Source organism: Vidua macroura, chromosome 10, assembly GCF_024509145.1.
Source record: "Vidua macroura isolate BioBank_ID:100142 chromosome 10, ASM2450914v1, whole genome shotgun sequence".
NCBI classification, from domain to species: domain Eukaryota; kingdom Metazoa; phylum Chordata; class Aves; order Passeriformes; family Viduidae; genus Vidua; species Vidua macroura.
In genome coordinates this window covers 9820623-9834148 of record NC_071580.1, presented here as the reverse complement: position 1 = coordinate 9834148, position 13526 = coordinate 9820623, and the positions used below count along the sequence as shown (strand labels likewise).

Genomic DNA, 13526 nt, shown 5'->3' with positions numbered 1-13526 from the left:
AGATGTGTCCTTTCAAAGTTCTGTGTGTTTTGAAGCAGAAAGATATTTGCTATTTGAAGAAAGAAAAAAAAAAGTGGATCTTTAGCTTTTATGTAGGAGCTCGGTCCCTATCTTGTGAACTTTATATTACTGTGTTTAAAATCAGTCACACGGATATGAGAGATGCATTCATTTTGCAAAGCTCATAAATTCAGTATCAGATCACAGAAGCTGAAGCATAGACACAAGAGCAAAACTTAGTTCTAAGTCAACTGTAGGCAATGCAACCCAAGGACTCCTTGCTATAGATAGGGAAAAGGCATTGGTCAGCATCACAACAGCTATTCCTTGGGGTCTGTCTAGTCATAAAAATTAAATTGCTTTTAGCTGAAGGAGTAGTTTCTCTAAAAATACAGTCCAAAATACTCTACTGCTTAGGAAGGCTGACTGCAATATAGCAGCAGGCATGAGTGAAAATTGGCACGTTAATCTTGAAAAGTTTCTATTTTCTTATATTAATGGGTGTTAGTGGAAGTTTTTCAGTAACACCAAAGGCAATATGTCTCTGTTCCCAATAGGATAAATTATTTCATTGCTCAAATTAAACCTAAAGTGTTCTTATTAATCCCATGTTTTGCTTTCTTAGTTCTTCTGGGACCTGTCTTTAGAACGTCATAAAAGACCATCAGCTCCTTTATTCTGTATTTCTGAGAATTCAGTCTTCACTGCTCTACACTTGTAGAGTTAAATTCCAAAGAATGTATTTACCTTTCAATACAAATTTTATACCTACATGAACTTCTCTGCATGATTCTTAATACTGGAGGTTTTAAACTCCTAAAGTTATCAGCAGGCATATTTAATCTTGAAACTATTTTTTATTTAAATTGGAGAAAAAAAATAAGAGTGAGCTTGCTTGGTTGGAAATGAACATCCCTGACTTGTTTTGTTCTTCGTTGTCAGGTGTTTTAAATACCAGTAGTTACAGATGTAGCTCTACAAAGAGATTGTTTGGCATTAATGTACAGTTTTCTGAATAAATTGCTAGCTTTGTCTTTTGTGGTTTTTTTGCTCAGAGCTCACCAGTAAAGCCTGTATCCATCAGAGAATTTCAGAGAACAGAGGATACAAGACGACATTTACATCAAAACAGGTAAAAATTACTGTGGCAACAATAATTTTATCCAGAATCTCATCATGAATGAGGAGCATGTATTTACTGAACATGTTTTAGAAAATGGCATTGTTTTCTGTTGCTTCACCAGAAGTGTGTATGGCACTTTTTTGATAAGTTATTGCTCCAAATTAGGAATTGGAATTCTAATAATCACAGTGAGCAAAAGGCAATGCTCAACTTAAAATCACTTGGTTAAAGAAATCTGCATAATTAAAGTGCATATTTTTAAACTGATTTAATGTCTGCTTTTTGTGATTTAATTTTTGGTTTGATTGAATAGTTGATTTAAGCTGTAGTACATAGAAGACAAAAGGAATAAAGGTACTTTATTCCTTTCCTAATAAAGGTACTTTATTCCTTTTGGTACTCTATCCTTGCAGGAAGGATAGAGATACTATGGAGTATCTGATGTGCCATGAGGACACATTCTTTGTTGACTCCTGCTGGTTTTGGTATTGTGGAAGATTCATTTCTTTTAAAAAGTACCTTTCTGGCCCATAATCATGAGGCTACATCAGCAGAAGGGGTAGAATGGAAATCAATTCTGAAAACAAGTTTCTTATTTTGATGAAGTATGCCCATACTCTTTAATGATTATTTTAATGATTATTGGAGAGAATGCTTATTTGTAAAATAAAGGTCAGAATTGGACAGAGTATCAATGAGGGGTGGCTAGGTTTCTGAAAAGAATTTGGGATGTCTAGTTAAAAAAAAAGAAGATAAGCAAATAAAAGATAAAAAACAAGGAAATTCTTGCAAATGAAAACTGATAGAACCTTTATTATACTACTGAAGCATTTCAGTATTCTGTGGAGTGAAAGTGAATTTGCAGGGACTCCAGAGAAAACCAGCCCAGTTGTACTTGGAATGTTTGGGGGGCAGGGGAGTGGTGGAAAAGACAACTGCTAGTCCTAAGTATGTCATTACTTATGCTGTCAGTAGAAACCAATTTTTAATGGATTCTAAAATGGTATTGAAAGAGCAAATGAAACCAAGATTAGTGTATAAATTTTTCCAGAGTTTTGGCAACGTTTTTATAAGCATTCTGAAGTGTGCAGAAAATGTGCAGATACAGTAGCTGTACTGATACAAGGGAGGGTAACTATTCCAGCATATGTCATCAGTCCTTATCCTGTCCACAAGTCAGGTATAAAGTGATACAGCAATTCTGCCATGTTCTCCCCTCAAAAAAGTGAGTGCTCTTGGTTTGAAAAATGGATTTTTTGCTTGTTTGCTTACTTATTTTTTTATTTGAACATTTGTGGTCAACATGGAATTAATAAAACTTTACAAACACTGGTTTCCGTGATAAATCTGAAGGAAATAGGAGAAGGCTGTTAGCTGGGGAGAGCTGCTGTTTACATAGACAGATGCTAATGATAAAGGAAGTTGTAGCTCAGTAAGCTATCCAGTGATTTCAAAATTTAACTTAAGGATAGCAGGAGATCTCCATGCAGAAGTAGTTAATCAGCAATCTGAATGAATTGTAGCTCACTATGCTGCAGCAGAGGGAAATTAAAATAAATAAAAAATAAAATAAAAACAGATCATGTTGTTACTACCTTCAAAATTGTGTAAAAACAGCCATATGACAATGAGTAATTTTTTTGTATTTTAAGCTTGTATTAGTCAAATATTTTATTTTGTGGCAACCACAAGCTGTAAAGTGCTTCCACAGTAATTCTGTGCAAATGCCTTGGCAGCCAGCCTCTTCTTTTTTTTTCTTTAGCATACTGGAGCCATTAAAACTCTGGAAGTTGGATATAACACAGACTTCATCTCAAGAGTACTTATATTAGTTGATTCAATTAAATAAATACAGTTTATGCCTCTGGACAGACTGTGGTGCATTCCTGATGCAACAAAGCTGTGTGTACTCTGCTCTGAACACACTCCTTGGCACTGAGCTGAACCCAGTCCTGTCTGTTCAAAACAGTTCTAAGTAATGAGTTTGTCATGTGGTTCAGTGCTAATTTAAGTAACAGAAGAGACCTGTAACATCTGGGTCTTCCACATCTCATCTCCATGAGGAAAAGGCCCTGAGTGTGCACACAGCCAGCTGGACTGACATTTTTTGGGAAAGCATGGCTAAATGTGTCTGTGTTCCATGGCTGCCCCAGGAGCGAAGGTCGCAGAGTTTAGGCTGTCAAGAGTAAGCTCCTTGATTTCCATCAACTTTGTTTCTAGGCAGCAACATGTCAAGGTACATGCTGTAGGCTGTGGACCTTGGGAGTTGTTTCAGTGCTAACAGCTGCCTTCTGGCAAAGAACTGACTGCAAAATTTCTCTCTTATTGTTGATATGATGGATAAGAGCCAGATAGGTTCTTGTTTACTATGTGACTTTGAGGCCTTGTGTCACTGACAGTCACCTGATTGGTGAGGTGAGCAGATTTGTGCTGAAAATACCAAAGGGTCCTGATGTTTAAAATAATTCTGCTCTTTCCAGAGCAGAATAAGGCTTGCAATAACCCAAATATTGTCTTAAAAGAGATAATCATCTTTGTGTATTTTTAAATCATTGTTAATTCAGCAAGTGATGTTTAATTACTAATTGCAGTTGTGATCTGATTTGGTATCACAATGTGATTTCTTTAGTCTAAAATTCACTTTTGTGATTATCTGAAGCTAATTGTTTAGGCATTTCTCTCACAAAACCAGTTGTAATCTAGAATAGAATTAATCTGACTGTAGTCTATGTGCATCAGTGGCCGAATCCCCTTCCACCTGGTGTCTTACCTGCAGGGATACAGATGAATTACGAAGACCTGAAACTCTAAATTTGATGCAGGACAGAGAGCATCACCCAGTACTAAGGAGTTATGTGGACAGGACAGAGAGGTAGGGAAAAAGAAATTGAGTGTTTCTGCTGATTCATTTTTATTATTTTCCCGTCCCTCAAATAACCATACTATGCAGTTGTTCCTTTAGATGAGGATCATGTGAAAAATTCCTGGTTTGGTTACTCTTAGAGAATGGGTATAAAGTACTGAGTATCTCAATGTAGTAGGCCAAGTGTACAATCCCACTGGTACGTCTTGTGCTGTAAAAAAATGTTACTACAATTCAGGAGAAGAAATAGAAATGACTTCACAAAATCTGTCATTCACAGTGAGTTAAATCATCACCACAGCTGTTAGTAGACAGTTACTCTTCTGATTTCATCAGATACTTGTGTGTCACTGACAATTTATGTATGCAAAATTTTTAGATTTAAGATGAAAAGTCTATTTGCTCTCTGTTTTTGCATTTGTCAGACCCCTGCCTGATTCACCTTATTTTCTTTCGCTGTCAAGTCACCAAACCCAGGTAACACATAGAATTTGAATTGTTTTGAATGAGTTTGATGTAAAACCAAACTGATGTTACCCATAAGACGTGGGTTGTTTCTCCATAACCCACCTGCAGCTCTGACTTCACAGCCTGATGCCCTGTTTGATTGCAGGTGCCCAACACAGACTCTGAGCTGCACCGCCGGCACATCGAGCGCACGCGCCGGGAGGCCCAGCTGGCAGCCCTTCAGTACGAGGAGGAGAGGATGAGAACTAAGCAGATTCAGAGAGAAGCTGTCCTTGACTTTGTTAAGGTGCCTCCTTTCAGTACCTACTTCATACTGTATCTTTTCTAAATCCCTTAATTATAACTAATTGCCATGGTAATTACTGCTTGTGTGTTATGCTCCTGGCACTTTATAAAGCATTTGGACAAACAGCATTTAAGTCCATTAAGTGTTGGTGCTCTAGCTTAACACAGGAGAAGCTAGAACTGGGGAGGAAGATGGAAAATTTACCCAAAATGTGATTGTTGCAGAGAATTCTGATTTTTGCATATTTCACCTCATACTTTCAATTTTCATTTGCATTGATGTGATGGGATTGGTTTAGGAAAGAAGAGTCCTTTATCTGAGAAGGAGTAGAGGCAGTTTAATTTTGAAGACAAATTTGGCAGGGAAGAAATAATCATGCACACAAAAATATAATGCTGCCTGATCTCTTTTGCTATTTTGTGATAATAAAATAAGTTAGTTCTGAGTAAAGCATGGGTGCACACCTATGGTACATCAGGCACTCACTCTGAACACTGTCTTTGCTGTCTCTATCTCTGCACTTGTGTCTTCTGCTTAACATGCCAGTTTATTTATATGATGGTTGATTTAAATTTGTTTTACTGTTTGCTGTTCTGGTCACTTAGCTGAATCTTACCATCACAAATTTAAGAAATGTTACAGTTAATATTTATTTTGGGTTTAGAGTGATCTACAAAGAGGCAAACTTTATGGTTTATTGCATATATTTAATATATAAAGTTAGTTTTAAAAAAGGGTCCTAGCTGCCTGAAACTAGGCTTTTCATTAGGAACAACTATTCTTAGGCTCCTGGCACTATTTTGTAGTAAAGTTGCTTATTAAAAATTCAGCTCAGTCTTTTAATTAAAGAATAAGCTTATAGGATGTACGTTGTTCATTAATGAGTCTCCTGTGGTTTTTGGTTTGGATTTGATTTTTTGGGTATTTTTCTTCTGTTTCTTTTGTTGTTCATGGCCACTTTATTCTCATCAGTTAAATTCCTCCCCTGAGTTGTATTTCGGGTTTATTATGCATCTTTAATATGTACAATTTTAAATTTTTGTTTGTTTGTATGTGGAATGAAGGCTGATTTTTTACTAATATCAGGGAAGTTTCAGCTCAGTGAACCCAGTGCATGTTCTATTTAAAAAACTGATACCTCTGTTTTAAAACACTTTTAAGTTATGCTGCTTTGTTGTGAGCTTTTATTTCTTTGTGACATTTTTTAAGTTTTGTTTTTTTTCTTTTTCTGTGTAGCAAAAAGCCTCCTTAAGTCCTCAGAAACAAAGTCCAATGGATAGTGAGGTAAGAGTCCAGTAAGAGCATTAGTAGGGATGTCAGCGCTTAAATTCCTAGCTCTCCATTAGAGTTCTTTTCCTCATTGTGGAAAATACCTCAAAACTAGATTATAGCATAGTTTTTTCACATACTATTAAGCCTTGGGTTGGGTTTTTTTTAATGGGCTCAGTCTAGTATTTTCTTCTATTGGTGTAGATTGCCTGTCCAAGTGTGTTGTTTTATTGTTTTTTTGTATGTTTTCCTATGTTCTCTGCAGAAAATACATTTCATATTCTATTCTAACCTGCTCCTTGTGAGCAGTACAGTTTATATTCTAACAGGAGTATTCAGTCATGTTACAGTGTTATAGTCATCCTTCACAAATCAGTTTTCTCGCAGTTTCCTCTTACTAGATCACCAGTTGTCCCAAAAATATTAAGCTTTAGAATTTTGAGGGCTGTCAGAAAAAGAAATAAATATTTTTTAAAGTTTTTTTCTACTATGATTTTCAATAATGTAGTATTTATAATCAAAACCAGATCATTCACTTAGTAGTGTTAATCAGATCAGAACTTTTAATATTTTAACAAATATGATAGTTCTTTAGCAGTGTTTTCCAACTAACTCTTTGGGTTAGAAAATTACCAAAACATGGGGTAATTGAAATAGTTTTTTGCTCCTTTTTCTTCTTAATGTTTTTCTGTTCTTAATTTATTCTTTTAAAAGGTCCTTTGTTCTACCAGAGTCAGCACTGTGAATGCATAGTGTTCTGTATTTGCTTGACACAACACAGAAAGTAGAATAATTTATTCCTTACGTAATACAACTGCACTGTAATTCCTGGGTCATGGGGCTGTGTATTCCTACAGAGTTACAGATACTTCATGGATTGTTTCAAAGAGCCTCACAGTGCTATAAGCAAGCAGTACATGTTCCAAAATGTCTGTGTGTTCTCATACCGTGTGTTCCTGACATCGTGTGTGTTTCTGACATTGCTCCATCTCTCCCACCTCCCAGTGTCCCTTTCCATCCAGAAGGTCTCAGCATACTGATGATAGTGCCTTGTTAGTGGTAAGATCCTGCACGTAATGGCCTTTTTCTGTGGCACATTCTAGAGCATAGAAATGACAACATGTTATGATTGTCTCAGATTAGACCAACTGTTTTAGAGCTAATCTAAATAGCATAAAACATGACTTTCTCTTTTGAAAAGTAGCTTAGCTGTGAACTATGATGTTATGAATATGTTGACACTTTTGCTGTCAGACCTTTATTAATAATACAATGATGTTTTTCCACAAAATAATTAAAGCTTATATTTTGATTAAGAGCAGAAGAAAAATACTGATAGTAGAGAACAGTTTCTAAAATGAAAAATTCACCTCTAGTTCTTCTGGTTTGATTTCTTTGCCATTCAGCCTGCTTCCTAATTAATGTGCTCTTCAGTGTAAAGGAAGTGATTTTATGCTTAGTACAGCCTTCTGCTTTAACTTATCTGTGTCCTGCACATGGGGGTTAGAAATACTTGGCACACGAAAAGTGTTCTACTTATGAATGCTACAAATCATTAAATACTCCTCATGGAGTTTTATTGCTTATTAGTGCAAATGTCTTTAAAATAATCTATTTTGAACACTTGTCAAAAATAAAAACAAGTGTGCACATATTTCATGTTTTATGCTGTTTCTTCCTTTGTGGCATCTTAGCAATGTAGCATAACTAAAATTCTAATTAATGTCATAATCTAATTAACGTCTAGAAAATTAAAAATACACCTGATTTGCCTGCTGTTGCATGACTGCATGCCTAGAATTTATTTTCTTGATTTATATGCTTCCATTATCTGCCTAAATTTTCTTTAGGCAGTGCTCTTGGTTTGAGTGTCTCTCTCCTGAACATGTTGGTCAAGGTATTTACTGTGTCTTTATTCAGACTTTTTGGGTTTTCTACTTTTGTAAGACTAGCACTTTGTGGGTGAGAAAGAAAGCATAAAATGTTAGAGAGAATTTTAATAATTATGTGGCTGTTTTGAGAAATCACTATCAATGAGCATATTAAAATGTGCTTTCATAGTTAGGTAATAAAAAGCATGAGAACAGCAGTAGTTTGGGTTGAGATGATTCTCTGTTGTCAGTGAATTTGTCTTTGGAACATATTTCAAAGACACCTGTAAGAACCCCAGTTTTATTTGATTTTTTGATCACATGACTTTTGTTGTAAATTAAGATATAGAATTGTCAGAAACTACATTGAAACCAACTTCCATTGCTATTTGTTTCCTTTCTTGTCTTTAACCAAGTTACGTCCTTTTACTTCACAAAAAGTGACCAGACTGGCAGGGAATGATTGAAAGCAATAATTTCTCTGTTCATTTTTCTTTTGGTTCCTCACATTTTTCAGCAGCACTAAATTATAATAGTATATTAAATGCTGGGGTTTCTGATCTGTAGCTCTCTTCTGTAGTGGAAATCCACACTGTTCCTAATGATCACATATGCCAGGGCAGCTGTTTCTGGCAGTTACTGTAACTAAAACATTAGGCCCATACTGGCTCATGAATTTGTACCATCTTTTGTTTACACAAATGTATTTTATATGGTAAAAACTTGTTCAAGGAAATGGTCATCAGTTTACATAAAAAAAATTATAAGAGTTTACATTGCTTTTACCTTTTTATATTCTGTTGCATTTCATTTGACATTTTCCCTATCCTTATGGGTTTGAAATTTAGCTAGGTCTAATTTCTGAGAACATAAGGAAAAGTTTTTAAAAGTACTAAATCTAATATATAGTTAGAAAGCAAGTGAGCTTTTATTTTAGTACTTTGCTCTTCTGGCATTGTTACTGCTTTAACAAAAAATTTCATTGTGAATCTCCTTTTTAAAATCTTTGGTATTTCTTTTGGTCGTCTTGTTGTCTTTAATCACTAATTAAAATTAAAATGTATTCTTGCACAGGTTACTCTGACCATTTCCTTCTGTTTATAAACAATGTCATGACAGTTGGTTTGAAGTCCCAGAATGATTGCCCATACCTTCTGTGAACGTAATGGTTCCTTTTAGTTGTAGTTGCTCCTGCATACCTGTGATTTGAAGTGGAGTCTGGCTGTAGAACTTCATTGCACACTATGGTGGATTTCTTTGGGTTGACCTGTGATAGATAACCAGACTAAAATGTTGTTGAAGAAGTGAAATCATTGGCTTCTCTGAGAAAATAAAAGTGTTATGTTAGTCAGAACCTCTTGCTGTTCTCACAAGGATAGTTCCATTTGTTACAACAGAGATTGCTTTTCGAGCTGGTATCAAGCTTTCAGACTTGGCTAATGACTTGGCTTCAGCCTTTATTGCTTCTAAATCTCATTTTTCTCCAAACAGTTTCTTGTTTTCTCTTATACTGTCCATTACAACGTTAGTACTGTCAAAGGGGGAAAAAACCCCAAAACATCCTCTCTAACTGCTGCTCAATTTCTCTGTTGTGAAGCCCACAAGGTACTTCAGAAGCATCAGGCAGCTGCTGTGACCTCTTCCTCTCACAACCTTTGCATCATTGCTGCCTTATGCTCCCTTCCTTGTGTTGTTTCCTTGTTGTGTTCTCAAATGTGGCCTGAGTATGTCGTATGACTGCTAGCACATAGGATCTCTGAAACATTTGAAGTTAAGACTGTGTTTAAGTTAAGTACCAGAGTGTTACAAATAATAATGGTATGGGTAAAGTAAGCAGCACTTGACTTATGCAGACTTGTACCCTGGAGTTTTCTCTCAGACCGTTGGCATTCATTTGTGTATTCAAATGTTTAATGACCGAATTCTCTTAAAATATCCTTATTTGGTTTGTGCAGAGTTCTGGTTGGACTCTCCTTTGGCACTCCCCTTATCTGCCGTTGTTTCTGGCACAGGGAAATTTTTGTGACTTCAGTGCTAGACCTAAAGATTGTGTGCAGCATGTGCAGAGGGTGGTGTAAGTCTGAGCTGCAGCATCCTGGCTCCTCTAGTGTTGTGGCTGCCTTTTCTCACAGTTGTTCTTTGCATCACTTCTTCCTTTCTTCCCTCTCTTTCTTTCCTTACTGTCCCTGACAGAATGGCTTTGAGCCTCTCTTTGTGTTTGAGATTGACAATAACACCAATACCATTAAGAGGAGGCCAGGCACTCGCAAACAGGTGAAGAGCATGCGGTGTGTTGGTGTTGTGATTGTCCCTCCCTGTGCTGTGCCATGTCCCTTTCCCTGTGCCCACTGCTGGGTGTGTGCATAGCGACCACTTCTTGCTAGTCTGTGTCAAGCTTGCCCTGCTCTTTTCATACAGGAAAAACCAGGTGCATTGATGTTACAGACCACCTAGTTCTGGTTTGTTTTAATGTTCTCATGTGCTAGCTAATGTGTTGTCTAAGTCAAGTGATATTTGAAACTCTTAAAAAATAAAAAAACCCACCATTTTGGCTCTGCCCTGCTCTGGAGAAAGAGGCAATCTTGAGCATCAGCTGTAAGTCTGTACCAGACCTAAAAACTTTTGTGTTTAAGGCTTGCCCTGAGGATAAACCTTCCCTTCTAGTCCTTCTGGCTGTGCCGTTCTGGAGTGGCAGAAAAGTTGCAAATGCTTTTAAAACCAACTCCCAGATGTGTCTTTCACTACCTGTAGAGTTTCTAGGTGTCATTTGATGTTCTTTCCTGGGCTGAACTGTCACTTTGCTGTTTGAATGCTGTTTCAGAAAGCATAGTGAGCCATTCAGTCCTCAAATGTTAAAGTTCTGATGGGTGCTTTCAGTGAGACACAGGAGTTGGCCTTCTAGATCCACCTGTCAGTGACAGATGGGTACAACTACAGCCCCTGTTCTATAAACAGGAAAAGTTATTTATTTGGCTAGTTTTGATATTGGTCATAATTGAAATGTGACTGCACTTTATTTGTGGCAGCACTGTAAATCCTGACACTGACATCTTCCCCAGGAGTGAGATTTTACCTGCAGAATCTCATTTACTTTGTGTGTAATCACAAGGACCAGTTGTTAGTGTTTGTGGCAGATACAAAGTGTGTATTACCGAGCCTCTTGTACATGGGTTTCCCTGATTTTTCAGACATGCATAACATCCTCAAAACACTAAAAAAAAAGCTATTTATTTTTAATTATGTTCTAGAACGGACCGTTGTACAGTAAAACTGATTTTTTTCTAACGGCATAGGTGTTACTAAAGAAACTTTTGCCTCACTTACTGTTCTTAATTCCGTTTTTAATGTCACTGTATTATATGTAAAAGAAGCACTATACCTCCCAGAAAGTTCAGGAGGGTAGGAAGTAACTAACTAAACTATAGTTCAGCAAGTATTGATGTGTTGCTTGTTGAGTGTTTCTAAGAATGTGATTGTGATCACCTCTTCATTTTTACTTCCACCTTTGTATATGACCTGTCAGCTACTCACTAACTCTGCTACTGCCTTCTCTTTCTTTCTGCATTCAGTCACTCTCAGGGTTGAATCAAGAAAGCTGTGCTACTACCCTGCCTAGTGCCTCTACCTTCAGTCCTGTCAAGGTATCTCTTGCTATTATCATTCACCACTAGAGCCAACAAAAAAATCTCGGATCCACACATCGATTTAAACAGGTGTTAGTCTGTCAGCATCTAATCAAAAGTTCAGGTAGGGTATGAACCTGATTCACCTGATTAAACTGTAGTATATATTACCTCATCTTAGCTTTAGGCTGTGTCTACAGGAGACCTGATCTATAAAACATGGTAACAAGTCTCTCCTCCAAGGGGTTCTTGGTTGTCTTTGATGTTGCTTTTTCTGTACAAGATCATTTACTCTTGATCAAGTTGAGTTCATCAAAAGTACACTTTTCACATGTCTTTGCCTGTTTCTTTCTTTTCTGTGGAAACTGCTGTGCTGAATTCATTCCTCACAAGAATTCATTAGTCTGTGTAAGCACTGTGATGAAACCACAGTGTGTTTCACTGGGGACAGATGTTCAGTAAATAGCAGTTCTGCATTAGCAAAGGTGTCAAAGAGGAGTATCCTTGTCGTGGCTGCTGTATTGCCAGTTCTGCATGTTGCTTAATACCTGTTTTTTGGTGTCCTCTTTGCAAAGAGCGCTACTCAGTTTGGGTTGGAAGGAAGAGTTAACAATGATCTGTCATTGCATAGTCAGTGCTGTTTCACCATTCTTTTTCCTAAGGAAAAAGAGCACTTGTGTCATTTCTGTAAAAGAAAAAAACTTTGTCTCTGCAGAGATAAGACTTGGGAAACAACATACAGTGATTTTTCTTATTTCTGGTTATTTTTCTGAAACACATTTAGATGGCTGGAGCTTTTCTTAAAACACAGCAAACTAAAATGTAGTCAAAGCTTTTCCAGATTAGGACTATTCATACTCTTCTGCTTTTTTGTTCACAGAGTGATGACAGATCTACCATCTCCCCTGGCTCACCTACCGCTCAGACAGGTAACAGGGACAGGAAAAAAATTCTGAAAAATAAGATCAAAATGCCTGCTTGCTTATTTGTCCTATGAACAAAGGGGAGCATCTGTTCCCACCTCTGTCTGTGGCACTGCTGTGTGTGAGAATTTACCCAGTTACTTGGGTCTCCTTAGAAAACACAAGGGAGGAGACAACAGGGATGAAGTATGTCCTTAGGCAGAGCATAGGGTATGACTGGTTTAGGCCTTCATAGAGGCTTTGGCACACAGATGCATTCAGCAAGAGTCAGAACAGTTGTTGGAATTGGTATGTGGAATGTGCTTTGCATGCAAGTGTCCTTGGAAATGCCTTTTCCTGCCCTGCTTTTATCATGCATGGCTGTAATTTATTTTGTCATCATTACATTAAAATTTTTGGTTTGTTCTTTTTAATTACCACATTGCTGTACCCATTTCCTATTTAAACTCTAACCATTTCCTTCTTCCTCCTTCCTTTCCTGTGCCTTTCCACATTTGTTTAGTCCACCTTTCCCCTCCATATCCTGGCCATGCAGCCCCGCCTTCCTATAGAAACCCTTCCCAGCGACCTGAGAGTTTCCTTTTCCGAACAGCTGTCAGGGATGGAGCCAAGAAAGGTAGGTTACATAGCTCAGAAATCAGCTAGTTTTGCTACATTATATTGACATCTGCATTACCTGAGGCTTGCAGTGTTTTGTTACTTCAGGTCTTTATCATCAAACTACTTTTAGAATTCCATTTGTAGACAGATGACATCAGATATGTTGTGAACAAACAGGATTTTATTTGGAGCTGCCCAATATTCTTTTGTCATATCTGTAGAAGTGTGAGAATTCACTCATCCTGGTCTGCAGTTACACCTTTTCCACACAAGCCTTCAACAACTTGATAATTCTTGCATTGCCCAGTAGCCTATAACAGAATTGCAATTTCTGGAGAAAGATAGAACCATTTCAACATACTGCTTGTGGCAAAACTTTGTCATCATTTGTGCATGACTATTATCTAACAGAAAGATCAGAATCTAAACATTGAGGCAATTGTGTTGACATCTCATTTAGGTTGGTAGACCATTAGTTTGATTAATAATCAAAGGTAAGA

At 37.1% G+C, this 13526-nt stretch overlaps 1 protein-coding gene across 8 annotated transcripts in view; it reads left to right on the top strand.

Annotated features, from left to right (window-relative positions):
- The window catches only part of LRCH3 (leucine rich repeats and calponin homology domain containing 3), a 61455-nt gene that overhangs the window by 35087 nt on the left and 12842 nt on the right, over positions 1–13526 (top strand). For 3 of the 8 annotated variants that reach the window (XM_053986125.1, XM_053986123.1, XM_053986122.1), the window contains exons 10-18: positions 1056–1132; positions 3900–3995; positions 4412–4463; positions 4600–4740; positions 5977–6024; positions 7015–7068; positions 11450–11521; positions 12384–12432; positions 12929–13042. In XM_053986125.1, the coding sequence (XP_053842100.1) occupies positions 1056–1132; positions 3900–3995; positions 4412–4463; positions 4600–4740; positions 5977–6024; positions 7015–7068; positions 11450–11521; positions 12384–12432; positions 12929–13042 (703 nt within the window). Of the gene's footprint in view, positions 1–1055; positions 1133–3899; positions 3996–4411; positions 4464–4599; positions 4741–5976; positions 6025–7014; positions 7069–10073; positions 10155–11449; positions 11522–12383; positions 12433–12928; positions 13043–13526 lie in introns of all 8 variants that reach the window. The other 5 variants (XM_053986130.1, XM_053986126.1, XM_053986128.1 and 2 more) reach the window with 5 other exon arrangements.